Genomic DNA, 27,610 nt, shown 5'->3' on the forward strand with positions numbered 1-27,610 from the left:
GCTGCCAAATGAAATCTGGCAGCTTCTGAAAATAGCTCAGTGCTGCAGCAGGCACCGAGCCTGCCCTTCAGCAGGCTGGCACACAGCTGGGGGTGGCCGCTGTGGGAAGACGCTGGCACACACAGGGCTGGGGGTCGGCATCACACACACTGCACCGGGAGGCACAGGGCTGGGGACAGGAGGCAGCTGCCATCCCTCCGCTCTTCTGACCTTACTGTGCCTGGAGAGGCCACAGTGGCGCTGGAGCCAACCTGGCACACCCACCCGCCTGAGGCACCCTCCCCGGCAGGGGTGAAATCACCAGTGGGTATGAGTGGCTGCCTTGGGCCACTTCTGTCCACTCACATAGACAAAGAGAAACCCAGGAACCAGGGGAAAATGCCAACATGGTGTTTATTAGCAGTGTTGTCCTCTGTGACATGGTCTTGGGTTTCCCAGCCAGGAACCAGGCTGGGAGTCAGGCACTTGTCAGCCCCAGTCAGGGGCAGCATGGGGCCGGGTACACCGGGACTGGCAAGGAGGAGCGCTCTCCGCTCCAACTCAGGCCAGGCGCAGACTTTCAAAGCGCTACTCAGTAGCCCGCCACTGCCTCGGATCTGATCTGGAGCATAGAGACCCCTGCTTAACAGGGAGCCTCTTGGCCCTGCCCCCAGCTACCCCCTCTCACAGACGTACCCACGAGTCCACCAGGGCAGGGTGGAGTATGAACCATTATGGAGAGGGGCTCTCCTGCCTGGGATCCTGTGGCAGGTGGGGGCAGAGAAACTGTATCAGTTTTTGTCACAGTGGCATTTTCCAAAGTAGAAAAGCATTAAAAACACCTCCCACCTTCTGTTGAGATGAGAGGCCACTCTTTGGGTCGGGGCTCGTAACAGAGGGTGGGGCCCAGGGGGTGTGGAGGGGGCGCTCCAAGGATTGGCGGGCCCTGGGGGAGGGGGCTGCAGCAAGATAGGGCCGGACCTCCCAGGGAGACAGAGGGACTGACCCCGTGGTCTCTGGGAGGCCAAAGAGGCTGAGCCTGAGAAGGGCAAGCAGTGGGAGAAAGACTAGCCTCTGGAAGGCAAAGGCAAAGGACCCTCAACTGCCCCTTCTCCCTCCCTTGCTCGCTCACTCAGCATTCACAGACAACTCTGTCCCTGGTCACCATGGCAACCAATGGCCCACCGCCTTTCCCAAGGCCAGGCCCATCAGCCCACACCACAGGAGGGGTGTCTTCACGGAAGGAGGGAAGCCCAGCCACAACCACCGGTGGCCTACACGACCCAGGTCAGGGTAGAGCCAGGGCTCTCAGGCCACTCTGGGTGAAGGCACTGCAGATGCAGCAGGCAGCTCCCTAGCCCCAGGCACTGGCCCTCTCTAAGGCCTGAGCCTGAACTGGGGCTCTGAAGGAGGCTTGGGGTCACAGTCCCCCATCCTGAAGTTGTAAGTGACAACTTAAAACACAACAAAATAGTTCTTTGGTTTAAAAAAAATGGCCCGGGCCCTCTGGGGCAGGGCCTCAGTCCACTGCAGTCTGCCGCCCAGGCTCAGAGGCTGGCTTCCCCTCGGCCTGGAGCTACTGGTTGCTGCAGCCCTGGGAGGCCGAGGAGCCACCTGCCTGCTTCTTCCTCCGCTTGTTGAGAAGCCGGTTGTTAGAGGCCTTCAGGTCCTTGATCTTCACCTGGTCGTAGTCCACTCGCATAGTGGCCAGGGCGCTGGTCATCTCCTCCTGGGGGCAGATGTCAGGACGTGGGGACCCCAACAGCCATCATCCCCCGGCCCTGGGCAGCCCCTTCACAACGTCAGTGACAGTGATGGCCACCTTTGTGGCCCAAATACCCACTGTGTGCCCAGCACTGGCCTGTCCTTTGTGGTAGGCACCGTGCCGACCCTCTAAGGCACAGGAAGTGCCTTAATGACTCCCTGGGGCCACACCAGGGTAACCAGAACAGGAACCTGGAGTGGCATCTCCTACTCAGAACCACAAGGCCCGCAGGGCACTGGAGCCTGAAGATTGTGCCCTGAGAGTCTTGGGGCTCAGAGCTGCTGCCCCACACACTCAAACTTGGCCTCTGCTGAGTCTGAAAGCAGGCTGAACCCTTCCCAAGTGTTGTAGATTATAAGATGGGTTCTGGCCGAAGCTTGGGTCCAAAGGCCTTTCACCGAGCCCCTGGCCCAAAGCACCCTTTATGGAAGGAGTGAGCCAGGAGCACCACCCTGAGGAGGGCAGGGCAGCTCAAGGCTCCACGAGGCACAGTGCCCTCCCATCCCCCACAGCCCTGTGCCCGTCAGAGATGTCCCGTGCACCAGACCCGGGGCAGACTCTGGCTAGCCACCATTCTGGAGTCCCATTTTCCGAAGCCCTGGAAGCTGCAGGGAAACCGAGGCCGAGTCCACCCACCTTAACATCGTCCCAGTGGTCTTTGTCCTCCTGCAGCACTCGGGCCGTGTGCAGCGGAGTCTGTGGCACCACAGTGGATTGCTGCAAGGAGCCCCGAGCCCAAGGGTTAGAACCTGCACACACCTGGGACTTCACTGGCTGCCCCCCGCCCGCCCCGCACCTTCTTCTGGTCTCTGATGGGGAAACCGAGACTCGGGGAGGTGAAGGAGCCTGACTGGAGCGGTGGCAAAGGGAAGTTGTAGGTGGGGCACTACCACACATCTGTGGCCCACGCCCAGGCCTCCTGAACCGATGCCCTCCTGCCCTTGTTACCCAGCCTGCCACAGGCCCAGGTGGTGCTCACGTTGATCCAGGGATGGTTCATGAACTGTGCGATGCTCAGCCGCTCCGTGGGGTCCGTCTTCAGCAGCAGGCGGATCAGCTGCTTGGCTGGGGAGGGGGATGTGGTGAGGCGGTGGAGTTCCCCAGGAGCTGGCCCCACCCCCCATTGCAACCCACCCACTGCCCGCTCTGCACGTGCTCCCAGATTCCTAGCCCACAGTAACAGTGAGCTAACAACTGTCAGTGCCCGGGGTCATCTGTCAAGCAGCAACGACTAGCTGACAGGGCAGGCTTGTTTGTAGGCCCCACAGGGGAAATACGAAGGAGGCATAGCAATTAGTGGAAGTGTCGAGGAGGCAAATTTTGAGCCTATTTGACAGACAGAGAAACTGAAGTTCAAAAAAGTCTGGCGACTCGCCCAGGGCCACACAGTGGGATGTGGGGGAGCCAGCGCCTGCACACAGGCCCGTTTGACACCAAAGTAGCATCTCCCAGAAAGAGGGCTGACGGGGTCTGGGGCAGAATGGTCACTCACCATCCTCAGACACGTCCGACCATTCAGGGTTGGGGAAGCCATACTGGCCAAGGCGGATCCTCCTCTTCATCCCTGGGGAAATGGCCTGGCCAGTGTTGGAGTAGAAGGGCGGGAAGCCGCACAGGCTGGGGGAGAGTGGAGGTCATTTGGAACAGCCATGGGGGAGCCAGAGCAGACCCTTTCTCCTCCCCCAGTTCCCGCCTGGGGAGACAGGCAGCCAGGCATCACCTCTGCCCCGGCCCCTGCCCCCTCCCCCACGCTCTTCCCAGCCCCCTGCCCTTATATGAGGCGGCCCTCAGGAGGCCTGTGGGCAGGGCATCGTGACCAGAGGGAGAGGCAGCCTGCATGAAGAGTGACCTGCTGGGGGCTCAGCAAGGGCGTGTTACTGAGGTACATGGGGCGGGGGCTCATAGGAAGTAGTACTCACAGGATGTACATGATGACACCCAGGGACCACATGTCACACGACTTGTCATACTTCTCTGGACCCAGGACCTCAGGAGCTACCAGAGCAGAGGGCACAGGGGGGCTCTCAGCTCCAAGGGTCTCAGAATCCAGGGGGGAGCCTGAAGCCTGGGTGAGGTAGGGAGCAGGCACCCAGATGGGGGGGGGTAGGGCAGAGCAGACTGGTGTCTAGCACCTTCTGGGAAGGCAGCATGTGTGTGAAATAGGAGAAGGCAAACAGCTCCCAGAGAAAATTAACCCACACTGAAGCTGGGATGTGAGGAACGATAGTCTCCTTGGGCCAGGCTGGGCCTTGGTGAAGGGGGTGCGGTGGGGGGAGAGGAGGCCACTCTGGGGCTTGGTGAGGTCCTGCCATAGGTGAAAGGGCCACCAGCTGTCCTGTGTCCCTTGCCCCCTGAACAAACAGGGCCAGGAGGGACTGGGGCAGGGCTGTGGGCTCCACTGCCACCTTGGCTACCATCCCTCAAGACCTTGGTCTTCCCAGGAGGACAATGCAAGGGTTAGGCCAGAAGGGTTTTCTAAGTGAAAATACTGCAAAATACGTCCTTATGAACAGAGTGCACGGTCTCGGGGCTTCCTTCCCTTTCAGCAGCTCTCTGGGAAGTCTCGGCTGAGAAAGAGCCCTTGGTGAAGGGGGGTGTTCCCCTCTTGGGCCGGCACTATCTTCGGGGACTTTTCCAGGTCTGGGGCCTCCCCACTCACGGGGCAGCGAGGAACTCTCCAGGAAGTGTGAGCAAGTGCTCATGCCAGGCCCTATCCACGCCCTGGCCTAAGGGACCCTCTCCCACAGGACAGGCAGCTGCTGCCCATTGTCCCTCCCTCTCCTTCGGGAGGAAAGGCCCGCCCACTTTCTGAATCCCAGGAAGATAAGAACCGGAGAAGGAGAAAAACCACCGCAGCTGGGCTCCGTCCGGAGCTGGTGGCAGCCTTTTATCGCGTATATATTTAGAGCTGCTGTGATGTCATTCTGCTCACAGGCCACAGCCAGAATTTTCCTGGATCTATTTTCAAAAGCAGAAGCTGAAGTTTGGGAGAATATTTTTGCAGCCTCCAGACCCCCACACCCCATCCCTGTCTCCATGCAGGCAGAATCCCCCTCCCTCCTGACTGGGCTTTAACCCTTTGACATCCACTGGCTGCCCCACAGCACCGCAGGGCTCCGTGGGGGTAGGGAGGTACACAGCCTGTCCCCAGGACTCACCCACATAATAGGGAGTGTAGCAGGGTGTCTGCAGGGCATTCTGGGTGGTCTCCTTGGCAAAGCCAAAGTCAGTAAGCTTGAGTACTGCGTCTTTCTCCTTGGACGTGTAGAGCAGGTTTTCGGGCTGGGCCAGGGAGAGAAAACATCAGTCTGGAGTTGGGTACCAGGTGGCAGAGTCCCAAGGTGACCTTCAGCCACACTTCCTCCCTCTCTCACGCGAATCAAAACGATGCAGGAGGAACCAGTCCATCTGCTGAAAAAGAGCTGGGCCTTTGTCCCCAAGAATGTGGGCCAAATATAGAAAAGACCGAGGTGGCTGGGAGTTAATACCCCTTTCACAGAGGGAAACTGAGGCAAGTGTTCAAAGTTGTAAAGAACCAAGTGCTACAGAGAGCCCACGGACAGGGACTTCTGAGCCTGCGTTGGTGATGCTGCCGTGAAATGCTAAGTGAGGGTCCTGGGGAAAGACGGGATGCTCATAAGACAGCGCTGCCAAGCACAGGTCCTGAACGAGCCAGCGGGGCCGCTCCACCTGAGGACGCTCAGGGAGGAGGCCCCCGCTGCTTGGGCCCCTGGAGCTGCCCAGAGACAGTTCTTCCCAGTTGCAGAGCGCAGAGGAGATGAAGGGATGAGGGCAGTGGGGAGCTGCATGGGCTCCCCATGGGCTGCATGGAGGAGACAGCCCTGAAGCTGGTTTTTAATGAATGGGTAGGAGCCAGGCCTGTGGAGAAGAGCAGAAGGGCAGGGTGTTGGCTAAAGTCCCAGAGTGGAGCGACCTTAGATTGGGATAAAAACAGGGAAGCAGGTTTTGCCTACATAGGGGAATCTCCTCGGCTGAAGGTTTTCCTCCCCTTGGGGAAAAAGGAAGCCAGGGCCCAAACAAAGCCAGGGTTCAGCAGGTGAGTGTGCTGTGGCCGCCCGTGTATCCAGAATGCAAGAACTGTACGGTTGGCGGAGCCCAGCCAGAGGAAGGCCTTGATGCGCAGTTGGCCCAGCAGTTGGCCCTGCAGCTCCTCCGCCCAGTCCCAGGAGGAAACAAGCCTTAGGAGGCCACGCTGCTGGCCTGGGCAGAGGGCCCAGGACTCGCAGATTTCACTCCAGTGGTGGCTGGCACCTGCATGCATACACAGGGCTGTCCCAGTTTGCCTTTCTTCGGGCTGAACCTGACGACCTCTCAGACCCTGTCCTCCCCAGCAGGCAACCGGGAGAGCAGAGCTCCAGCGCCCACCACGTCTGTGCAGCCCATCCACGGGAAGAGCAAGCAGGCCTAACCTATTGAAGCTATGGCTGGTACTTCACAGAAGCCCCAACAGTGTCAGGCAGTCCCTGCCTGAGGCCCAGCCCTTTGGGTGCTCACAAAATTCCTTGCTGAGGGAACAAATGAATGAATGAACCCCAGGGTGGCAACTTCATGGCCTTGGGCAAGACACTTAATCTCTCTCTCTGAGCCTCGTTTTTCTCATCTGTCAAATGGGCATCGGCAGCTAACCTCACAAGGGTTAGGTGAGAGTTAAATGAGATGCTCGCCAGGGCCTCCTGGCTTGCAGTAGGCACTCAGCTGTGCTTACGGCTGTTGGCATCATGCTAGTCAAAGGAATCGAGGAGACCCATCTGGCCAGAGCAGAATGAGTACGCTGAAAACAGGGAGGAGGCTGAGCAGACCAGTCCGGGACAGGAAGCAGAGGCCTTGCAGGGACTGGGCCCCCATCTACTGGGTGCCGGGAGCCATAGGGGGTGGTCCCCCAGCCCGGCTCCCAGAGCCTCACCTTCACGTCTCGGTGGGCGATGTTATGGCTGTGCAGGAACTGTATGGCCGTGCCAATATCACGCATGATCTCTGCGGCTTCTGCAGACACAGAGGAGGGGGGGAGTGATGCCAGCCAGAGGTCAGGTGGCCTGGGGTGCCCCCCCCGCTCCCCCAGGGACAGCACGAGATGGCAGCAGTACTCTTGCAACCCAGGACCCCTAGTCCATATGCCTGCCCAGGCACCCTAATTTCCTCTGAGAATGCCCTCATCCACCTAGACCTCTTCCCTTGGGCCCGGGCTACCTCTCCCCAGCTCAGCTGCTGGTCGGTACCGGAAGCTCTGAGGCCTCCTCCCAAGGCCTCAGAGAGCCCTTCTCCAACAAGGTGTCACAGACCCACAGAATTCCTTGGGGTAGGGACACTCTGTCTCAGCCTCTCTTGTTCGGCTGGGGAGACTGAGGTACAGAGAGGAGCAGGGCCTTGCCCAGCAACACAGAGCAACTCAGTGAGGCCCGTCTGAGTCCGAATCCCCGCACTGATCCAGCTGCACGCATGTACCTCTCTCGGTGAAAGCCTGGTCGCCACGCTCCTGAATCCTGCTGAACAGCTCCCCACCTTCCATACTACAAGAAAAGGGGACTGTAAGTAGGGAGAGGGAGGCTCAGCATCAGCCTGCCCCTGCCCCAATCAGGGGCCCAGGCCCTGCTGCTCTTCCCCTGGGGGACAGTCCCTGCCAGCTCCCTGTGCCCGAATGGCCTGGAGCGTGGTGACCCGTCTGCCTGGTTGGACTGAACTCTCAGAACGAGGCAGGGTGGGGTACTTCCAGTGGCACTGCCCCCACCAGGCTGAGGCTCAGGCAACCCCACCCCCACACACTCTCAGTTTCTCCAAATGAGGAATGTCCGTTATCACTATAACCACTGTTTTCTGAGCACCTGCTGTGTGCTGTACCCTGGGCAAATGCTTCTTGCATGCTGCTGTGTGACCCTGGGCTGGTCCCTTCATCTCTCTGTGACTCAGCTTCCTCTTTTGTAAAATGGGGACAATAGCACCAGCCCCACAGGGTTGTGAAGACCGAATCAGCAATACACATGGAGCACTTGGAATGGAGTCAAGTACAGGGTGAACGCACATTAAGATATTCCTCCATGTTTCACATGGGAATTGCAGAGATTAAGAGAGGTTAACAGCTGCCCAAAGTCACACAGCTAGTGGGGGACAGAGCCAGGGTCTGAACCCCAAACCTGACTCAGGAGCTACTAATCTGTAGGATAAAGTCCACCCCAAAGGCAGAGGGAGAGGAGCTGGAGGCCCAGACGTGGGCCCCAGGATCTGAGGGAGGCTAGGGCTGAGCCACAGAGCTAGTGGGAGGGGCCTGGGTGGAGGAGGCTGGCGGAGCTGGGGCCTGCCTACCCAGCATCTGATGGGACCTCCCCAGCAAGGAGAAAGCTGAGGGGACTGTGTGTCCCGCTCTTCCCCCTACCCCCCCACCCCCGCCCACATTCAGGAGAGGCGGCCTCCTCTGACAGCTCGCCCAGCCCCTCCTCATAGAGCGGAGATCCCCCCAGGGAGGCCATCTTCCAGCCCAGTTTCTCCCACCCTGGGAACAGTCTCCTGGGCCAGGGCCTGCAGCTACCCCTCTGCTCCTCTTCAGGAGCCAGGAACCCCTCCTGGGCTGCTCTCTGGACAGACAGCCCTTGGAACAATGGCAGGAGCCTGGGGACCGAGGGGACACCGACGTACCACTCCATGACAATGAGGAGACAGCGCTTGCTGTGGTGCATATTCTCGTAGACGTCCAGGATGCGCACAATGTGGGGGCCGCCCGAGGCCTGCCAGTGGTGCTCCACCTCTTGCCGGGCCTTGGGGCTGTCATACAGGAGCTGCGGGCAGGTCAGCACAGAAGGTCAGGCTCACGGCAGCCACCCAGGTGGTGCCACTGGCCTCACTTTGTAGAGGAGGACACGGAGGCTCAGGGAGGCCAGGGGCCTGCCCAAGGTCGCTCAGCTTATGAAGGACAAAAGGAGGAGTGGAGTCCAGGTTTCCCTAACTTGTGGTCCAATGAGCCCCTAGACTTGATTGAGGGCCAGCCTCAAGCAGCTTGGCTGGGGGCTCAGGAGGGCCTTGGAAAGGAGGCTGACAGCTTGGAAGTGTTCTGAGGCCAGAGAAGCCCCTCCTCCCTTCCTGGGGCAGCAAGTGAAGAGGAAATTGAGCAGGTTTTGAAGTCCAATCTCACACCAGCTGTGAGAGCCCAGGCCAGGGGCCACTCTCCCTTGAATCTCATTTTTACCATGGGAAGGCACCAGGATTGAGGACCCAGAAATAGACTCTGGGGACAAAGAGGACCCTAGCAGAGGGAGGTCACAACCTGGTAGGGTGAAGGTTGGGTTTGGGGCTAAGTTCCTCCAATGACAGTGTGACCTCAGGCAAACATTCACAGCTCCAAGCCACAGCTGGAAACTCTGCAAAACGGAATAAAAACAGGGTCATGCCCATAGGAGGCATGATGGCCAGGTAGGGAGCAGGCAGGAGGCACTGGGACCCTTGCTCAAGGGGACTCAGCCCTGGGCTGTGGCTACCAAGCACATGGCCCCAAACCAGAAATGAGCACAGCCCTGAAGCAGTGTGGAGCAGTAGGGGAGGAGAAGGAGTCACCACGTAGGGCGAGGTGGCCCAGAATGGGGAGAGCAGGGACCAGCCATCCCCTGGGGCCCCGCCACATTTGTTTTCTAGCTGAGCAGGGCTAGGACCAGGGTGGGAAACCAAGGCTGGGATTCGGATCAGCGCCCTCTTGCTTGGCACACGCAGGACTCTGAGCCGCCCCTAGTCTTGGTTTCCTCCTCCGCCAGCGCCCTGTGTGGGGAAGGCTCTGGGCCATGCTCCCTTGGCAAAGATAAACTGTTGTGGGGGGCGAGGAGGGGGAGGGAGGCAGTGGGTTCTGGCATTCGCTGCCCCTTGGCTGTTCCTCCATCCCTAGAGCTGCTTGCCCTCCCACCCCCTGGCCCACGCCTGGGAGTGCAGGGCGCTGGGCAAGCCCTCCACGGGCTCTGATGTCCCCGCTTCATTTCGGGCCTGGAAACCAAGAATCCCTGGCTCCTGCTGCCGTGTCCTCCCACAGAACCCCTCAGTCTCCCACGCCCACATAGCTCCAGCTCACAGTGCTGGGCATGGACGCTTGGTCGCCCCACTCACCACGTCAGCTTTGCCCCCACTCTGTCCTGAGGTGGCTCTAGCTACAGGACTCAAGACACACCATCCTCCCTCCCTGTGTTGTCTTCTCCGCATCCTTTTTTCACTTGGCCTCCTAACACTTCTCCCTGGCCCTGGCCTGACCTGACCCTGTCCTGTGGGGACCCCAGGCTGGCTCCTGGACCCCTCCTCACTCTGCCCCGCTGCTGCCACCGCCACCTACACCCAAGTCCCCTCGCTCCTCTCAAAAACTCCCAAGCTGCCCTGACTGGTGTAGCTCAGTGGATTGAGCTTGAGCCTGTGAACCACACGATCATGGTTCGATTCCCAGTCAGGGCACATGTCTGGGTTGCAGGCCAGTTCCCAACAGGGGACGCACGAGAGGCAACCATACATTGATATTTCTCTCTCTTTCCCTTTCCCTTCCCCTCTAAAGATGAATAAATAAAATCTTAAAAAAAAAGAAAAACTCCCAAGCCCACTGCTGGAAGACTTCAAGGGTGGTCCTCAGCCCCTCCTCCCCCACGCCCTTTACCCCCCCTGCCCCATTTAAGTCCACTACCCCCCACCCCCACCCCATCATCCTCTCCTGGCTGACTCCTCCCCAGGTGGGCAGGGCTTGCCTTCCTCTCCCCCCTTATTCATGCTTCCCCTGGCCCCAAACACTTCTGGTTCCGCCAGAAGAATGAACTTGCTGGTCCCAAACAAGCCGCACCTGCTCAAGCCCATGCCTATGCCGAGCACTCTTTCCTGGCTCCTTCTCTATGGGCTCAACTTGAACCTCCCTCTAGGCTGGAAGCAGAGTGAGGGCAGAGGCAGGTCAGGAGAAGCTGGGGGTCCCTGGCTGGGACCTGGCTCCTGAGCACAGGGAGTGGGGGATGGGCTATGGAGGGAAGGAGCTAGAGGTAGGGGACGGAGAGGAGGAGGGTCCAGAGAGCTTATGGGGGGGGGGCTGCACCCTGTGCTGCACTGAGGGGGAGCTTCTCACCACCACCCATCCACTCAGTCCGTATTTAGGGGATCCTTTTCCACACAAATGAAAATAGTCCTTCTCTCAGTGCCCAGGCCCTGAGAATAGGCACAGGAGCAGGGAGAGGGCTGGGCTGTCACACTTGATCCCCACGGCTGACTTTGACTGTGGTCCCAAACCTCTTAGAGCCTCAGTTTCCTCGTCTTTATTCCCCATAGCTAGAGTCTTCTTCTCTTCCAGGAATGCCCCCAATGTCAGAAGCCCTCCCTGACTACCTTGTTTAAAGGGGGCCTCAAGAGACCCTCATCTTCTCTCCACCTTCTATTCTTCTTCCTTTACACACACACACTTCACTTGCTGAGTTCTATTTCCCACACAGTAAAATGCACAAACTCCAAGAGTGCGGCTCAGCGAGTCTGCCCATCGCACGCACCCCTGGAGCTCACCCCGCCCCCCCACCCCAGGAAGCTCTCCAGCTCCCCGGAAAGCTCCCTCTCGCTCTGCTTCCCTCGTATGTGGCACTTGCTCACAACCTACAATCAGCTCGTCCCTTTGGATCACTCTGATCTCACACACACACACACGCACACGCACACGCACACACACACACACATGCACTGCACTTTCAACTCGCCTGGCTGTTCTGAGCCCTTCACAAATATTAGCAGGAAGGGACTTCCTTATCCCCATTCTTTATCTGAGAAATTGGGGCACAGAGAGAAGTAGTAACTGGCCCTAGATCACACAGCTCTTTCCCCAGCCAGGAGGCCACCATTCTGGCCCCCTCATCAGACTGTGGCCCAGAAGGGCAGGGCCAGTCAGCCTGCCCTCCCTCCCCCCGGGGTCCCTTTAGTGGGGTACAGGACCTGGCACGGAACACTGGCTCGGATAATGTTTATAGATTCAATGACCAAATCTGTAAACAGGGGTTGAGCTATGCGCTGTGATAATAAACCTTCACAGCGCATCCTGAGGACAGGGTAAGGTTAAACTGAGCACAACTGGGGGAAGCTCCACCAATGAGAGACATGACAAGCTGGCCAAACTTGCTCCCCACTGTACCTCACCCACCCGCTCTGGGGAACCAGACTTCACCTCTTCCTCTAAGGAGCCCTGACTGCTCCGGCCCACAAGGCCATTGCTACAAGTTGGCTTCGTTCATGTGAGTACACGTGTCCACACTCCTCCACAAAAGATGTCTCCTAGCAAAAGCCCCATCTTCCCAGGAATGGGAAGGAACACAGGGACAGGAGACGGGAGGCCTGGGTTCTACTCCTGTTCTCAGGGTGACCCTGTGATAGGGGACTTAAGAGTTGTAAAAGTTTAGTTTAAGGTAAATAGTTACAAGCCTAGCAAGTGATGTATATGTGAAACATTTTGTTTCAGCAACTACAGGTAAGGCCCATCCTGGCTCCTGGGAAAACAGCCGACCTCCTGGGGCACTGCCAAAGACCACCGCCTGGGGACAAGTGGAGACATTCTGGCCATTGTGTTCCAGGGAGGGGCAAACGACCACTGGCCCCTGGGAACAGCTAACCGCCCAGGACAGGGATGCTGCAGTTCCTTCTTCCCGACCCTCCCTGAATTCCAAGCCCCTCACTGCACCTTGTTTATTCCCTGCTCTCAAAACCTTGGCCTGGAAAGAAAAGACAAGATAGTTTGTTAGGGAGTGAACCCACCATCTTCTCAGGTTGCCGGCCACCTGAGTAAAGTGCCCATAAAGATTCAATCACTGTCACTGCTTACTGGGTTTGGCAGTGACAGGCAGCCCGAACTCCAGGGTCTTTTCCAGTTTCACTTGGGCCAGCCCTTTGCTTCTCAGGCCTCTATTTCCCCAGTGTCAAGGTGCGGGGCTTGGGCTAGCCTGGGAGGACGGCGACAACAAGGGACCGCTGGCCAGGGGCTCCCTGCAAAGTGCCTACTGTAGCCCCACTCCCACATCCCTGCCCCCAAGGAGTAGCTCCTGGGTCTCCACGCACCCCATATCCAGATGTTTGAACCCAAAGGGCACAACCGACATCCTGGTCCCCAGTCACAGCTTGGAAGAAAAGATGGGTGGCTTTCTGCCAACCCAGCAGACCCCACTGTCCTTTCACTCCCCACCTACATCCCCTGGACTTCCCCAGGGGTCCACCGAATCTCGAGGGTCTGTGGCGGCTCCTGGGCAGCCCCCTAGCTCCTGCTGGCACCCACCAGGAGCCCTGACACACTCCAGAGACGAAACCCCCGCTTCCTCCTGAAGGAGGGGCTCCTGACTGTACTTGGGGTGTGGACCCCAGTAAAGAGAGCTGAGTGTGGAAGGTCAGATGACGTTCCCCTGAATGAAGGACCCTGCTCTAGCCTTATGCTCGGATCAGGTGGCTTGCACTTCCCCTCTGGCCTTTGCCAAACTCAATTACCTGTCCCCAGCACCCACAGCCAGACGGCTGAGACCCCTACTCGCCCCACTGGACCCCAGTAAAGGTTGAGGGCAGGGGGCCCATGCCCCTCCAGTGTCACCAGGTGGGAGGAGGGTCTCAGAACTGGCTCCTCACAACCTCCCACAGTGCCCCGTTCTACCAAGGACAGCAGTTACCCGGGTGGAGGAATCCTGGAGTCCACATGGGGACAAACAACAGTAGCGTTTGACTATTTGGAAAACAACTGCAGTGTACTAAACACTCTTTCCTCCTGTATCTCACGGTAATGAAGTCTGGGCGCCACCCTGTGAGGCAAGCAGGGAGGGACCACCAGCCCCAATTTACAGATTGAGGAATGAGGCTCAGGAGGATGAAGTCATCACCCTGGGGTCACTGGGCTGGAGAACAGCAGGGCTGGAAGGATCCAGACAGCCCCTCCCAATGGGAAACAACAGGAGGGAGTGGCCCCGAGCTGAAGAGGCACTGGCCAAAACTACAGTTTGAAAGACTCGGGAAACTTGTTCTGAGATAAACGTACGCAGAGGTGCATGGGTGTGTACACAAGCAGGGGAGTGTGGGGTGGTAGGGTGTGCACTCGGGAACGTGGGTGCGTGCAGGGGTAAGGGTGTGTACACAGGTGTGGACGGGTGTAGAGAATGCGGGGCATGTGTGCGTGTGTGGGCCGTGGATACGCATGTGTCTCCAGCCTCTGCGATGTTGACTTTGACCCCCAGAGAGCGGGACCCTTCTGTCTGTCCATTTATTCATCCAACATCTGCTGCTTCTCTAAAGTGTCTGGCAGGGAACTGGGCACAGAGAGGTGCCCAACAAAGACTGGGGGTCTTGCTGTCACAACTCAGCCTATGACAGCCTTGCCCAAGGGGGTCACCAGGCGCGGACCCCTCTGCCCAGACCTCCTCCCACACTGAGGTCTCAGCCCTGCAGCATTGTGTGAAGCTAGGGAGGCGCTCCGCCTGCCTTCCTGGAGGACCGGAGCTGGACGGTCTGCAGGGCTAGGAAAGCCACAGCCACAGGACCAGCCCCCAGCAGCCTTCTCCAGCCACCTCCCAGCCCAGGAGGGACCACCAGCCAGGGCCACAGGCCTGCCTACCTCCCCAGTGTGCACAGCTCACTCGGGGGCAGGCTCTTCTCAGGTAAGTGTCCACAGTGTTTCATCTGTCTCACACACACAGGAGACCCCAAGGCCACCAGCCTGGTCCAGCAGCTTCCCCCACCCCTGCACCCTGCCTCCAACCCCCACACTCCCAGCCACTCAACCAGCGGCCCTGGGCTGCTCTGTGGCCTCTGACAGAACACCCACTCCTTCCGGGGGAAGAGAGCCAGGCGACAATCTCTCCCATCAGTGAGGCACTGGCAAATTAAGAACTATGAGCGCTGGGTTTCATGACAACCCACAGCCTACAACAAAGGGAACCTCCTGGAGGCCAGGGATTGGCTCCTCTCGCTGCTGCCCGGTGGGCCACTGCGAGTCCTCCTAGTTCACCGCCCAGCTCCTGGACCACAGGGTTTCAGGGACCTTCTAACCCCACAGCATGACAGAAGCCAAATAAAACCAAAACAGATCCGATTCTATTTAGAATGAAGACAAAGAGAAAATGTACAAGAAACCCATGTCAGTTCATAACTGTAATCGGGCACACGTTTAAGTCTGGTCTTCCTGGGAGACCCAGCAAAGGAAGCCGAGCCAGCTCTGCTGCCACGAGGCAGAGCACGTGCATGACTCACTGAACTCTTCCCCAGACCCATTCTTCCGGGCATTTAGCATCAGCTGTCCCACGAGGGGAAAGTGCAGCATACAGCAATGCCTTCAGCAGTAATTCTGCACGACGAGATACAGTGTCAAATGGGCATATCTCCTCTGGACCCTCGAAGAGATGGAGGTCCCGGGATGCCTGCGGGAGTGCTGGGGGAATGTCATCCGACGGGTGCTTTCTTGGAATTCCAGCTTTGCTTTTGGCCACAGGAGGCAGAGGAGAAAGGTGGGAGGGGCAGTATGTCCCCCACACCTTCCCTCCCACCTTGAGGGTCTCCTCCAAGCCTCAGGCAAGGACGGACACTGCAGTGCACGTGCTCAAGGCCAATCACTCAGGCGTCCTCAGAACTGAACAGAACACTATAGAAAAAAAGGTGCTTTCAACTCATATTTCTTTCAATGCAGGGACCTCTGTTGTCTCCAGAGGGAGGCGAGGGATGCACAAAAGCACTTTGAACCCACCACACTCCCTCCTTGACAGGCTTTTTCACATCTGTGGGCCCTGCTGGCTCCCAGGGACTGTGGATATTCGGGATTATCTTCCTGTGGGGACGTAGCTCTGATTTTTTGAGACACTACTGGACTTGCGGGATGCATTTTACAGCCAGCTCCTGAGTGCACCCTGCCCCGAGCTGTCAGAGCCGGTGCCGGGGAGGAGCACGCTGCACATGGGCCCCTCGCCAGCCGGGGTGACCCTCGCTGGCTGCTCTGTGCACTCAGAGCTCAGGCCTTCCCTGGCTGCAGGGATGGGCCAGTGCAGACTGACCTGGAGTTCAGTGTTCAGAAGCAGGACTATCCTTAAGGCCTCGGTGTCTTTCTTATAAAGCCAGAGTTGCCTCCCTTGCCCCGCCCCTCCCAGGGCCCTAGAACCTTCAGGAAAGCTGCCTGCCACCATCGAATAGGGCACTTTAGCCCCATCTCACACCAAACCCTCGGCGTGTGCCATTATTTCCCCCCACACTCATTTTCCCAGCTCCCCTAGCTCCTTACAGGGGCAAATGGAACCAATTTCGCAGCTATGAATTAGGCAGCTTCACGCCCAAAGTTATGACCATGCCCTCTCCTCCTCGGCGGCTTGCTCACTCGGTACCACTGACCCGGAATGCCCAGCTCAGCTGGATGCTCACCATTCCGGTCAGTGTGACTGTCCCTCCCTGGTGCTCTGCCAGTGCTCTGCTGGCCACAGCACTTGGTCACAGACACCACCTCACTCAGGGCTCACTGTGTCCTGAGAGGGACATCCTTTCCACCTGCGGGGAAGCTGCGACTCAGAGACGGTAAGTGACTTGCCCAAAGTCACAGAGCTGAGCAGTGAGGGTCCAGGCTGGAACCCGGCCCTGGTGGGGCCTAGAAGTCTGGCAACTATGGAATTAAAGAAACCACATCCATCCAGACTGGTAGGAGGGGTGCAGGCTATGAACGGGCTGGCCCCTCACCCACATGTGGTGGATAGAAATTTGGGAAGGGTATCTCAGGAACAAGGAGTCCCAGCCCCACACCAAGTCCTCAGCCCAGGGTTCCAGTGCCAGGAATATAAGTCCCCACAACTTCTGGCTGCAAACACCAGCGGGGATTGAGTCCGCCAGTGCAAGAAAATGCTGGAACCCCAGGCAGTTCCTCTTAAACAACCCACACACAGACTCGCCTACTCAAACTCATTCCCTCTGGGCTCTGGCACCGGGGTGGGAGCTTGAAGGGCACCTGTAGCATGCAGGGGGAGGCTACGCTGTCTGGCATAAAGGTGAGCAGAGGCCACTGTCCCTTTTCTGGGCCCTCCCCCCATAGATATGGAAGACTGGTACTGTATCTAAGACTCCATCAACCTGGCTAATACTGTTTGAGCCACCTTGGAGATCCCCAGAGACTCTGCCCCACCCAACTTACGGGCCCACCCAAGCTGCTTTTCCATGTGAATGGCTGGTCTTGTCTCAGGCTTCACAACTTTATAAATGCTCTCAAATAAGTAGGAGCTGGCTTCAGTGAGCCCCAGGCCCGGAACTAACAGCCTAGAATCACAGCTTGGCTTTGCCTAGAAATCTCCAAGCCCAGCAAAAGTAGCAGCCACTCAGAGTGCTTCATAACTCACACAGGGTGGCCCAGGGCCAAACACAGGTGGGGGCTGACCTTGGCCTGCACCACCCGGGAAACTTTAGGGCCAGCGCACCCAGTGGACAGTTACAGACCATGGTGGGGCCCCACCACCCTGCTCCCCCACCAGCTGATCCTCCACGGAGGGCGGACGGTGGTGGGAAGTGGTCACAGCCAGTCCTTGCAGCTGACTGGCCTGGAAAATCCCTCCCACTGATCTGCCAACAGCAACCAAGTCTCGCCTACAAGAGGAAGGTGTCCAACCACATGAAGGGCACACCTCAAATACCCAGCTTGGATGGTAGGGGAGGCTGTGCCACTGGACCCTACAGGATACCTGTTACATTAGGCCACAGTACCAAGACACAGAGTCAAAGCAGCTCTACCTAATACATAGAAATAAGCACAGGGAGGCTGCCAAAATTGAGGAGACAAAGAAACATGGCCTGAATGAAAGAACAGGTCAAAACTCCAGAAAAAGAGATAAATGAAATGGAGATAAGCAATCTATCAGATGCAGAGTTCGAATCACGGGTTATAAGGATGCTCAAGGAACTTACTGAGGAGAGGACCTCAGCAGCATAAAAAAGACTCAGTCAGAAAGGAAGGGTACACTAATTGAAATAAGAATTTCAATTTACAGGGAAACAACAGTAGAGTAGATGAAGCTGAGGGTCAAATCGATGATTTGGAACGTAAAGAAGCAAAAACCAACCAGTCAGAACAAGAAGAAAAGAGAATCGAAAAAAATGAGGATAGTATAAGCAGCTTGTGGGACAACTTTAAGTATTCCAACATTTGCATCATAGGGGGTGCCAGAGAGAGAAGAGAAATTGGAAATCTACTTGAAAACATAATGAAAGAAAACTTCCCTAATTTGGTAAAGGAAATAGACATGCAAGTCCGGGAAGCTCAGAGAATCCCAAACTAGATGGACACAAAGAGGCCCGCTCCAAGACACATCAAAATTAAAACGCCAAAGTTTAAGATAAAGAGATGAAAAAGAGGAGGGAGAAAATGGGTGAGAAGTGAGGAGATTAAGAAATACAAATAGGTGGTTATAGGGTAGCCATGGGGATGTAAAGTACAGTGTAGGAAAGGGAGTAGCCAAAGAACTTACACGAATGACCCAAAAACAAGAGCAAGGGTGGGGGGACTGCCTGAGGGAGTAGGGGATGCTGGGTTGAGGGGGGCAAAGGAGGATAAATCAGGACAACCGTAATAGCATAACCAACAAAATATAATTTAAAAAGAATCAAGAGTCTATCGATCCTGTTTTGCTATGAAAGGATTGGTGAGGAGGGGTGGACCCCCAGGGTGGGGAGAGGATGGCAGGCAGGTCTCAGGGGAGGGCCTGGTGGGGGGCACGTAAGACTCACCCAGCTGTCAGCTTTGGCAGACCAGAGGAGGGGCACATCCCCACTCTCTCAGGTGGCAGTCACCTTCGCAGCCCCCAGCTCCTCTGTGCATCCATGTGAACAAGGTCCCCTCACACAGAGTGTGCAGTGAACCTCCCTGAGCCCCGGCCCCCACCTGTGAGATGAGGGTGCACTCTCCTCACACAGGCAGCTCTGGGGCTACTGGCATCTGCCCTCTGGGAGGAGAAAGAGGCCCCGTCTCCCAGAGGTCACCCACCGAGCAAGTGGCAGGATCCAAACTCCGTCTGCCGTGCTGGGTGCCAGGTTCCCACCTTCCGAGCACAGCCTTCCAGGAGGGGGCTGAGGAGGGGCCACACCAGTGCCTTGTTACCCCTGCATGTGTATTCAGAGGGTCCGGGGTTGTCACCTTCCTTTAACTTCTTAGAAGAAAGGATTTTTCTGTCAAAATCAGCTTCAAAATCAGTGAAACATCACTGTGGCTGTTTCTTCTATGACAGTATAAAAATAGGACCTTTTCATCATAAGACTGGGAAGCTTTAGCAAGTGTTTCATTCTAATCTCAGAAACAATGTCCCTTCCAGGGTCCCTCCTCGTGAAGAGACACCACCTTGGCCCCAGAATCTGTGTTTCAACTGGCCAGCTGTGCCACAGCGATGCCTACAGAGCCGGAACAGGGCTACAGAGGGCAGTGGCCGCCTTCCCCAAGCAGGGGACGACCGGGCGAGTGAGGCCATGCCTAAGTGACCCCTGCTGACGCCCCCAGCAGTCCATGCCTCTGCCCCACTCTGGAAAGAGGGCACCCAACACCCTCTAGCTCTCCGAAGAATGACAGCCGGTCTCTTTCATCTGGAGATGTCACAAAGGCAACAAAGGACAAGAAGTGGCCTGGAGGGGAGGGCCCACACGAGCCCCAGAGGTATGGTGCAGTGACCCTAGGGGGCCTTCTTCTGACTCCGCTTCCCAGGCCTGCTCTGCCTGGAGCCAACATCAGACCTGCTGGCCAGCCTTCCTGCTTCCCTTGGCTTCATCCCTGTCCCTGCAGCTCCCCACACAGGCCTGGCTGAGCACAGGCAGCCCTCACCCCGCTCAGGCTCCTCCCGAGGAGGTAAGGCCCCACGGCTTCCAACCTCCCTCGGTCCTCGGCCATCGGCCCTCGGCCCCTCTCTCTCCTCCTCCTGTTTAGCCAAAGGGCTCCCAGGCTCCAACACACAGCCTGCTCCTGGGACACTTGCCTCATCTCTGGTCATGCCATGGAATCACAGACATGAGGAAGGGGAAGCAGGGGAGGGAGAGGCCTGGCCCTCCGGGAGACCAGGGTGGTGGCCTCACAGTGCAGAGGGACACTCCTGCCACGGGAATGGGCTGCAGTGTTCACCCCACCTGTCAGGCCTTCCTCGGGCAGGGACACACGCTGGTGCAGGCTCGGCCTGACTCAGGATTTAACTGGGCCGTGGAGTCCAGTGGACAGGGGTCTTCAACCCGAGCCATAACCCCGGAGCTGCTACCCCTCACAGAGCGCCAGCCCTACTGCTGGTGTCACCATGGCTGACTGCTCCCCTGGGAGCCCCACCTGCTAGCTGGCTCAGGGGAGGCACCCTGGGGCGCTCCCCGGCCGGCCTCCATGCTGCTCACCCACTCACAAAAGCAGCTACAGCAGGAGACGAGGTAGGGCCGCGCTGGCCTGCTTCCTGGCACTTCCAACAAAGGGGGCCCCCCATCTTACAGATGGTCAGATTGTGACGTGGGAGAGGCCCCGCTCCTGAGCCCCAGCAGAGCCGGCATACGGGGAGGGATGGCTGAGAGCCATGACCTGGCGGCCAGACAGGCTGGGGTGCCAGCCCAGCCAGGGAGTGTCCCTGGTGCGTGACACCCCGAGTGAGCTACTTTGCCTCTTGGAACCTCAGTCTCTGCCTCCACAGCATAGGGGTGATGGCACCCCATTCTTAGATTCTGCTGTGCTTGTGTGTAGCCTGTGGGAAGAACTCAAGGGAGAAATGAGTGCTCTTATCCCCAGTCCCCTGGCCATGTGCCACTGCCGGGGGGGGGGGGGGGACACGCAGGGGGGGGGGGGGGGGACACGCAGAGTCACAGCGCCTCTGCCACCTCCTGAGAAAGGGGTTGCTTATGCTGGGGCGACACCTACAGAATAAGCTGTGAGTCCCTTGTGCAGGCTGCACCCATAGGAGGGGCCCTGGCCCTTCGTGCCTCTATAAATAGCCTCTGAGCATCACAGAGGCGAGGGGTCAGGTGCAGGCGGCAGGCTGGAGCTGGGGTGCTCCTGCCAGGGAGTGCGGGGGCAGTGCGCACACAGTTGTGCCCTCCAAGGGGGAGGCAGGTGGGACTTCACACCTCAAGACCTCCCAGACCCTCCACAAGTTCCTCTGCTGGCTCCGGGGCCTTGTTCGGGTGCGAAAGTCTCACTGAGCCACAAAAGAGACCTGCAGCAGAGCTGCAGCTGACTCTCCATGCTCCACAGGGATGCCTCGGGTTTCAGTCCTGGCCCAAATGTTCCTGACTCTGCTGCTCCAGCTGCCAAGGCCACCAGCACCTGGTAAGGCCAGCAGCAGGAGGGGGCCCTGTTGAGTGGCCAGGGGCTCCTCCTTCCTGTCCTGCCTTACCCCCCCACCCCCGTGACTAGGGTGAATCCCCAGGACCTGACCAGCCCCCATCTGTCCTCTGCCTGCCCTCAGCCTGCAGGCTGCAGAGAAAGGGCCAGCCAAGCCTGAAACCGTGAGACAGACAGAGAGGGGCAAGGCCTGGGAGGGGAGGGACTGAGCGGCAGGGGAAACAGCTGAGGAAGAAAGCAGAGGGACAAGGAGGCAGAGAAGACAGCGCCACAAAGAGAGCAGCAAGGACAAAGCCCGTGTCTCTACTCTCATGGTTCCCACACAGCGGTTACACAGGCCCCAATCCACTCAGTTCCAAAAGGGCGGGGCAGGGGGGTGGCGGTGGGAGGAGCTCTTTCCCACCCCACTAGGGCTGGCTTCCCCAGAAGCCGGGTAAATGTAAGTGAGTCCTCATAAAAGGCCAATAATGTGCCACCAAATACACCCAGGCCGTTCCAAATGAGAGCTCTGCCCTCTGAGAGCGTCTGCTGGCCTGTGCTGTCACATGGCAGGAACTCGGGGACAGTTACAGCCATCCCGACTGAATCCTGCTTTCTACCACAGGCTCAAACCCAGGGCCCAATGCACCACAGAGACGATGGACTTGCAGAAGATCCAAAACTGTCCTTATTCAAGGTCATTCAGGGAGAAGGCCGGGGAAAGGACTTCAAGACCAGAGCCCTGCTCCTCTCTCAACCGCAGGAAGCCCCACACGTGGGGTCACACAAGATCTCAAATGGACGGGAGGGCAGGAGAACCAAAGCTGTCCTGGGAATACATGGGACCCCTGGCCGCACTGCAATGAGACCAGCAGACCCAGGCAACCAGGAAGGGCTGGTGCACTCAGGGCACAGGTGTACCTGGAACACCCCTCACCTAGGGGTCTTGCCTGGTGACCAACAGCTTTGGATACACAGCGGCCAGTTGCCAGGCTGCGACCTGAGGAAACCAGGGGGCTGCAGATTGAGAAGCTCCACCTGCTGTCCCTTGCAGGGGTCTCCCAGGCGAATCTGAAGGGGGCCCTGGGAGAGAGAGATGAGGGATCCAAGCAGGGAAACAGCTTCCCCAAGTGCAGACCTCGGCAGACTACTGACCTCCTCTGTCACGGAGCCCAGGCCCTCCCCGCAAAGCCCAGGCTGCAGGGCAACCCAGGCCGCCCAGAAGCCCCTGAGGACCCCCAGCAACAGCACTCCACCAAGGTCCTGGTGATGCTGGGAGTGAGCTCTGCAGGCCAGAGGGAGGGGACCACAGTCAGCGGCCTCTGGTGGGCTGAGGTATGGGTCTTAGGTGTGGGCAAAGGAGAAGGAGCATCCCACCGACCTTTCGTCCTCATCCTTCAAGGCCCTGCACAAATACTTCTCCCACAGAGCCCTCTGTCCTCCACGGCTCCCCAGGATTCGTCAGGGCCTAGACCCCAGCCCTGCTGAGCGGCCACATCCTGCCTGGACAGAGGACTGCTTGGGGGAAAGTGGGCTTCCCCAGTAGGCACTGAACTGTCCAGGCAGGTTGTCACACACACCCTGTGCCTTCATCCGCACCCTTCCCAGGCCAAGGCCTAGATGCCAGCAGGAAGTCTCTTCCGGAGCCCCCTGGATAGCCCAGCCCTGACACCCAACACGCCCCTCACCTGCACATTGACCTGGCTTCCTGCCTGTGGCACTCTGGGCTCACAGGCTGAGGATGAACCACACGATCTTTCTGAGGTGACCCTGCAGCCACCATGGTCCTTGTGCACTGGCCTGGCGGGATCACTGTCTGTCCACTCACAGGCATGAAAGTGCATGGGGAGGAGAGGGAGGCAAACACCAGAGCGGCACTTGGGGCCCAGCCCTGGCTGCCAGGCAGCTGCGGAGAACGAGGCCAGCCGCCTTCCAGGGGCCGAGTCTCTGAGGCCCTCCCACAGCCCCATGGCCTGGCCTGAGGCACAATGAGGTAACTTCAAGGCTAAGGCTCTGGCATCAAACGGCCTCAGCTCAAATCCCAGCCCCGCCACTCACCAGCTGTGCCCCTTGGTTAAGTCGTTCACCTCTCTGAACTTCAGTGCCTCCCTCCAGAAAACAGGAAGGAATGACAGGAGTTAGGATAACACGTGTGTCGTGCATGGGGGATAGGGCCTGCCAGACAGAATGCTCTGGAAAACTGTTAGCTGTTTATGAGAACTCTGGAATCTACACCATCAAGGCCTAAGGCCTGGAGGGCTGGCATCAGCTCCTGGATAGAAGTCCCAGCAGAGGGGATCCTGCCAGGAGGCAGGTGGGTGGGGAGAGCAGCTTGGAAACTGTGAACAAAGCCAGCTGGACAGGGTGTGAAACATCCCAAACAATCCACAGCTGCTGAAAATGCCACTGTTCAAATTTCTTAGGGTTTGATGCCCTCCCTGGGATCCTCATTTAAAAAGCTGATTGCCAGCCCTGGCAGTTTAGCAGGCTCCATCAGCACCTCAGATACTCCCCTTGGAGGAGGGGGCACCCTGGGGAGGAGCTCAGGGCAGTGAAAACACTACAGGGGACTCCTGTTCGGGGCTACCAGCAGCTCCTCCACAAGCTTCCTGATATGTTGACTCAGAAGCAAATGGCCCTGCAGAGGCTGATCTGACCGGTCTGGAGAGGTAGGTGAGGGGGTGGCAGCTACCAAATGAGAAAGTACTTGGCCTGCCTGGCAGCCCCACCCAGCCCCAAATCCAGCTCAGCAGCACCAGCTCCAGCAGGCCAGCCCCGCCCACAAGGCAATGCACAGATCCCCTGGGCATGCGGGCCCCTTACCCGCCACGCCACTGTTTGATGAAGATGAGCAGAGGAGGGCGCAGGGAGCCCTGCAGGCCTCCACCACGCTCCAGTGGTCAGAGGAGAGGCCCCGCTCCCAGCCCCAGAGAGCAGACAGCAGAAAAGACTACCTCTCCTCCCCCAGGGTTAGCCCCTCTGTCTCTGCAAGGCCCTTCATTGCTTTTATTTACCTAGGTGCCATGGTTACTTCTGCCTGCAGGAGGCTGAGGACCACAGGTGTGCTGGGCAGGAAGTCAGGAGGGGAGGGGATTCTGGCCTCTGCTGCAGTCCCATCTGTCAGGTCACATGACTTCTGACTAATAACTCCAGGCCCCAACTTGTATGTGATTAGGCTTGAGGGGCTAGGTCTTGAGTGTGGTCGGTTGACTGATGGGAGACAGGCCTTCTGGGCGGTGCCCAGTGGAGAGCAAAGCTGAGGGGTACCAATGAACCAGCTAGGCCTGGAAGGGAGCACAGGTGAGAGGTCAGCAGGAGGCCATCCGCCAGCTCCAGCCCTTGGCCTGGAGAGCTGCAAGACCGCACGAGCTGCGGAAGCCGTCCTCAGGAGGGAGCCGTCCTCAGGAGGGAGCCGTCCTCAGGAGGGAGCCTCGAGTGTGCGCAAGGCCAAGATAGGCCATGTCAGCCTCAGGGGCTGAGGGAAAGGGGAAGAGGCCGAGCTCCTGAGAGGGAGGAGCCTGCTCCTGTGGGGCCCCCAAAGAAGAGCCACAGCCGCAGGGACAGTGACCACAGCTCTTCCTGTTTTGTGAGTGCCCGCTGGGTTCCAGGCTTCACGCTGTGCACTATCTGCCATCTAGGGCACCAAGGCCAAGAGGATGGGCATAGAGAGAGACCCGGGTACCAGGCCTGGACTACCGAGAAGGGAAGAGATGGCCTGAACATGTCCAGGCTACGAGACGAAGACAGGCCAGCCTGAGAGACTGGGATGTAGGTCTGGGGAGACACAGAGCCCAGGGGCCCCACCTAGGCTGACCTGGGCAGCTGGGTAGAGGGCTAGGCAGAGGCAGAGGCAGAGAGAGGGCTGACATCCACCCATTCATGGACTGGCTGATCTCCCTGGGCCCAAGCCTGCCCATGTGCTGAGGCCCCCAGGCCCGGGCCCTCCTGGGCAGAGGAAAAAGGTAAGCAGAAAAATGCCACTTCCCTGCTCAAGGCTAGAGCCACCACTCACAGTACAGGTGGGATGCGCCAGAGGCTGTGCTCACCCTACCTGGGACGCTGTGATAGGAACCTACCTAGCTGGGTAAGGAGTTAGGCTTGGTCACTGGAACTGGGGCAGGAACAGGATGTGGGGGCCAAATCTAAGCCATGTCCCACATGAGTGCCAACTTTGGGCCAGGTCCTAAAGGTCTGAAGTCAGTATAGGCCTAGTCATGCTCACCTATACATAAAGCCTAAAGGGATACAGCAAGGGACTCTGTTCTGGGCCAGCCCCAGTGCCCAGTCCCAAACAGACACAGTATTGAGGCCCTACCCCCCAGGGAGAGATGCTTTGGAAGTTGCTGTAGCCAGAAGTCCCCCGGGTCACTGTCAGACACAGTATCCACGGGCCGAGGCCCAGCCTGCTTGAAGCCAGTGCCGCCGGGGCCCTGGAGCTGTAGCCTCCCCCCTCCAAGCCGCTCGAAGTGACTCAGGAGCCACTCAGAGCCCGCAGGGCCAAAGCCTTGGTGTTAAGAAGAGGTTCTCTGGCCTCAGGCAGCCCCTCCCCACCCAGACTGCACCCTGTCACCAGCACAGGTGAAAGGACAAAGACAGTGCTGAGGAAGAGGGTACAAATGCTCACTTCCCAACCCTGTGCCCTATCTCCCCTCAGAAGAGCCATCTTTTCCCTAAAGGACTCCAAGAACCATTTGTCTGGGGTTCCAAAATGGCCCCAACCCCACTGTACTGCTGGCTTAGTAGGCAAAGAGGCTGTGTCTGAGTCCCAGCCTCAGCAGCCCAACCCTGAGCCTCCTCGGGACCCATCCTCCTGACCCCTTCCAAGACCACCCTAGGGTACAACCCACTCTATCAGCCCTAGTGCCCCTGGGAAAGACACGGAGCTGAGCCCAGGTTTCCACTGACACCTGCAGACACTGTGCCCTAAATAAGTCCTGTAGCCTCTCTAGGACAGCGTCGGGCCCCATACCAATCACTCTGTGTACATCATCTCGTTCCAAGCTCACACCAAGCCCTGGACTTCCCCTGAACAGAGGCAGAAACCTGGTTTCAAGATTCCAGAATTCAGTCCAAGGTCACAGAGCTGGCAAGTGCAAGCCAGAAATTAGAGGAGGACCCTGAGCTCAGGCTCATAATTTTAACATTTGTAAAATGGGAAGATGGTTTGCTCTCCTTGACATGCTCTGCCCACCCAGGTGGCTACTGCCACAAACTGCGATTGACTGAAGTTCCCAGATTCAGGGGTCCTGGGCCCATAACTGAGTGGCTGAAGCCAGAACTAGACGGCTAGATCAGCCACCCCCAGGACTCCCCAGATTCCACCTGTGTCATCGAGGTCCTAGCCCAGCCTCTGGGAACCTGTGGTGTGCCATGGTGGCCGGCCCCCAGGCATAGTGCAGGGCTTGCCCCTATCAGCACGGCCAGTGACTCAGCTGGAGCCCATCTGCAGCCTCCTGCCCACCAGCCAGTTCCGGAAGGCTCCCACCATTCCAGTCCATGCACGCAGAGGCCACGGGAGAAAGTAGTCCCACCCTGGGCTTTGGTGGTGCACCAAGCCTCAGAGGGAAAGTCGGACCCCTTCCAATCAGAAGAGCTTCTCATGGAAAGAGAGTTCCCCTTGGGTGGGAACACACAGGCTCAGCCAGAACCCCAGAGCCAGGAACCACTCCTTCCCTGCTTCCTGGTGCAGCAGGCTCTAGCCAAACAGACTCCACCCACTGCTCCCTGAGATATCTGGAGCTGAGCTAAGCCTCAGTTTCCTACCTATAAAGCACTAGGGTGAGGAGCCTGCCTACAGGGGACTGTGAGGAGGAAAGGTGATGCAGAACATAAGAAAGAAGCGCGGCAGGGGCCCTGGACATACTGTGCGCCCACAGGCCTCTGCTGTGGGACCCTCCAGGTCGCCCAGGCTGCAGTGAGGGGGTCACTGACCTTAAGCGCACACTTCTGCCCCGTTAGCCTGTGGAAGCACTCCAGCACCTTGCCGTTCACACCCAGGCCCAGCACCTTCTTGGACAACTGATAGTCGTCGGTCACTGCGTACTTCTTGGGTTCCCGCCGCCCCGCGAGGGCCAGAGAGCCAGCTGGGCTGGGTCCGGAGGGTGCACCTGCCCGGGGCAACGGGCCCTCCTGTTCCTCTCCTGTCTCACCATCCATGGCCCCCGCGGGGCGCTCAGAGGCGGCCCCAGCCTGGCGCGTGCAGGGCCACCTAGAAAAGAGGGGAAGAGTAAGTTCCGCCCAGACTCCTCCAACACACCCCAGCCTTGGAGCCCGTGAGCTACACTGGGCTGTGCGCTGGGGACAGCGCTAGGAACGCGGGAAGAACTGCCTGAGAGGAGGGAAGCGCGGTAGGGGGCGGTGGTCACGCGTCCAGGCACCAGCGAATCCGGCCCCGGCACCTATCAAGAGGGGAAGGGACCGGAGTGGCCTAGGGGCCCCAGGACCAGGAGGCTGAGGGGGCCCAGTGAGGGCGTACCTGGCGAAGGCGTACCTGACAACAGTGCACCTGGAGGCGGCGCGGGCGAAGGGAAGGGGCGGCGGGGTCCAGAGCCGGCGGCCAACAGCGCCCGGAGCCGCAAGTCGAGCCGCCTGCGACCCACGTGACTGCACCCCCTCCC

At 58.5% G+C, this 27,610-nt stretch overlaps 1 protein-coding gene across 3 annotated transcripts; it reads right to left on the reverse strand.

The window, feature by feature from the left end:
* Positions 1-374: 374 nt before the first annotated feature.
* Positions 375-27,610, reverse strand: MAPKAPK3 (MAPK activated protein kinase 3). 3 transcript variants are annotated; one of them, XM_037049618.1, is made up of 11 exons: positions 27,499-27,610; positions 26,925-27,201; positions 8,393-8,532; positions 7,208-7,272; positions 6,669-6,748; positions 4,903-5,026; positions 3,664-3,739; positions 3,237-3,361; positions 2,724-2,809; positions 2,381-2,461; positions 375-1,708 (listed from the first exon to the last, which is right to left on the reverse strand). In XM_037049618.1, the coding sequence occupies exons 2-11, from the start codon at positions 27,147-27,149 to the stop codon at positions 1,556-1,558; spliced, it is 1,155 nt and encodes a 384-aa protein (XP_036905513.1). In that variant the 5' UTR covers positions 27,150-27,201; positions 27,499-27,610; the 3' UTR covers positions 375-1,555. The 3 variants fall into 3 exon arrangements, with proteins under 3 accessions (XP_036905513.1, XP_036905512.1, XP_036905511.1); XM_037049617.1 differs by having other exon boundaries at positions 27,484-27,610; XM_037049616.1 differs by having other exon boundaries at positions 27,469-27,610.

This window comes from Sturnira hondurensis, unplaced genomic scaffold (assembly GCF_014824575.4).
Source record: "Sturnira hondurensis isolate 20B ecotype Veracruz unplaced genomic scaffold, ASM1482457v3 Scaffold0006496, whole genome shotgun sequence".
In the NCBI taxonomy this organism is placed as follows: domain Eukaryota; kingdom Metazoa; phylum Chordata; class Mammalia; order Chiroptera; family Phyllostomidae; genus Sturnira; species Sturnira hondurensis.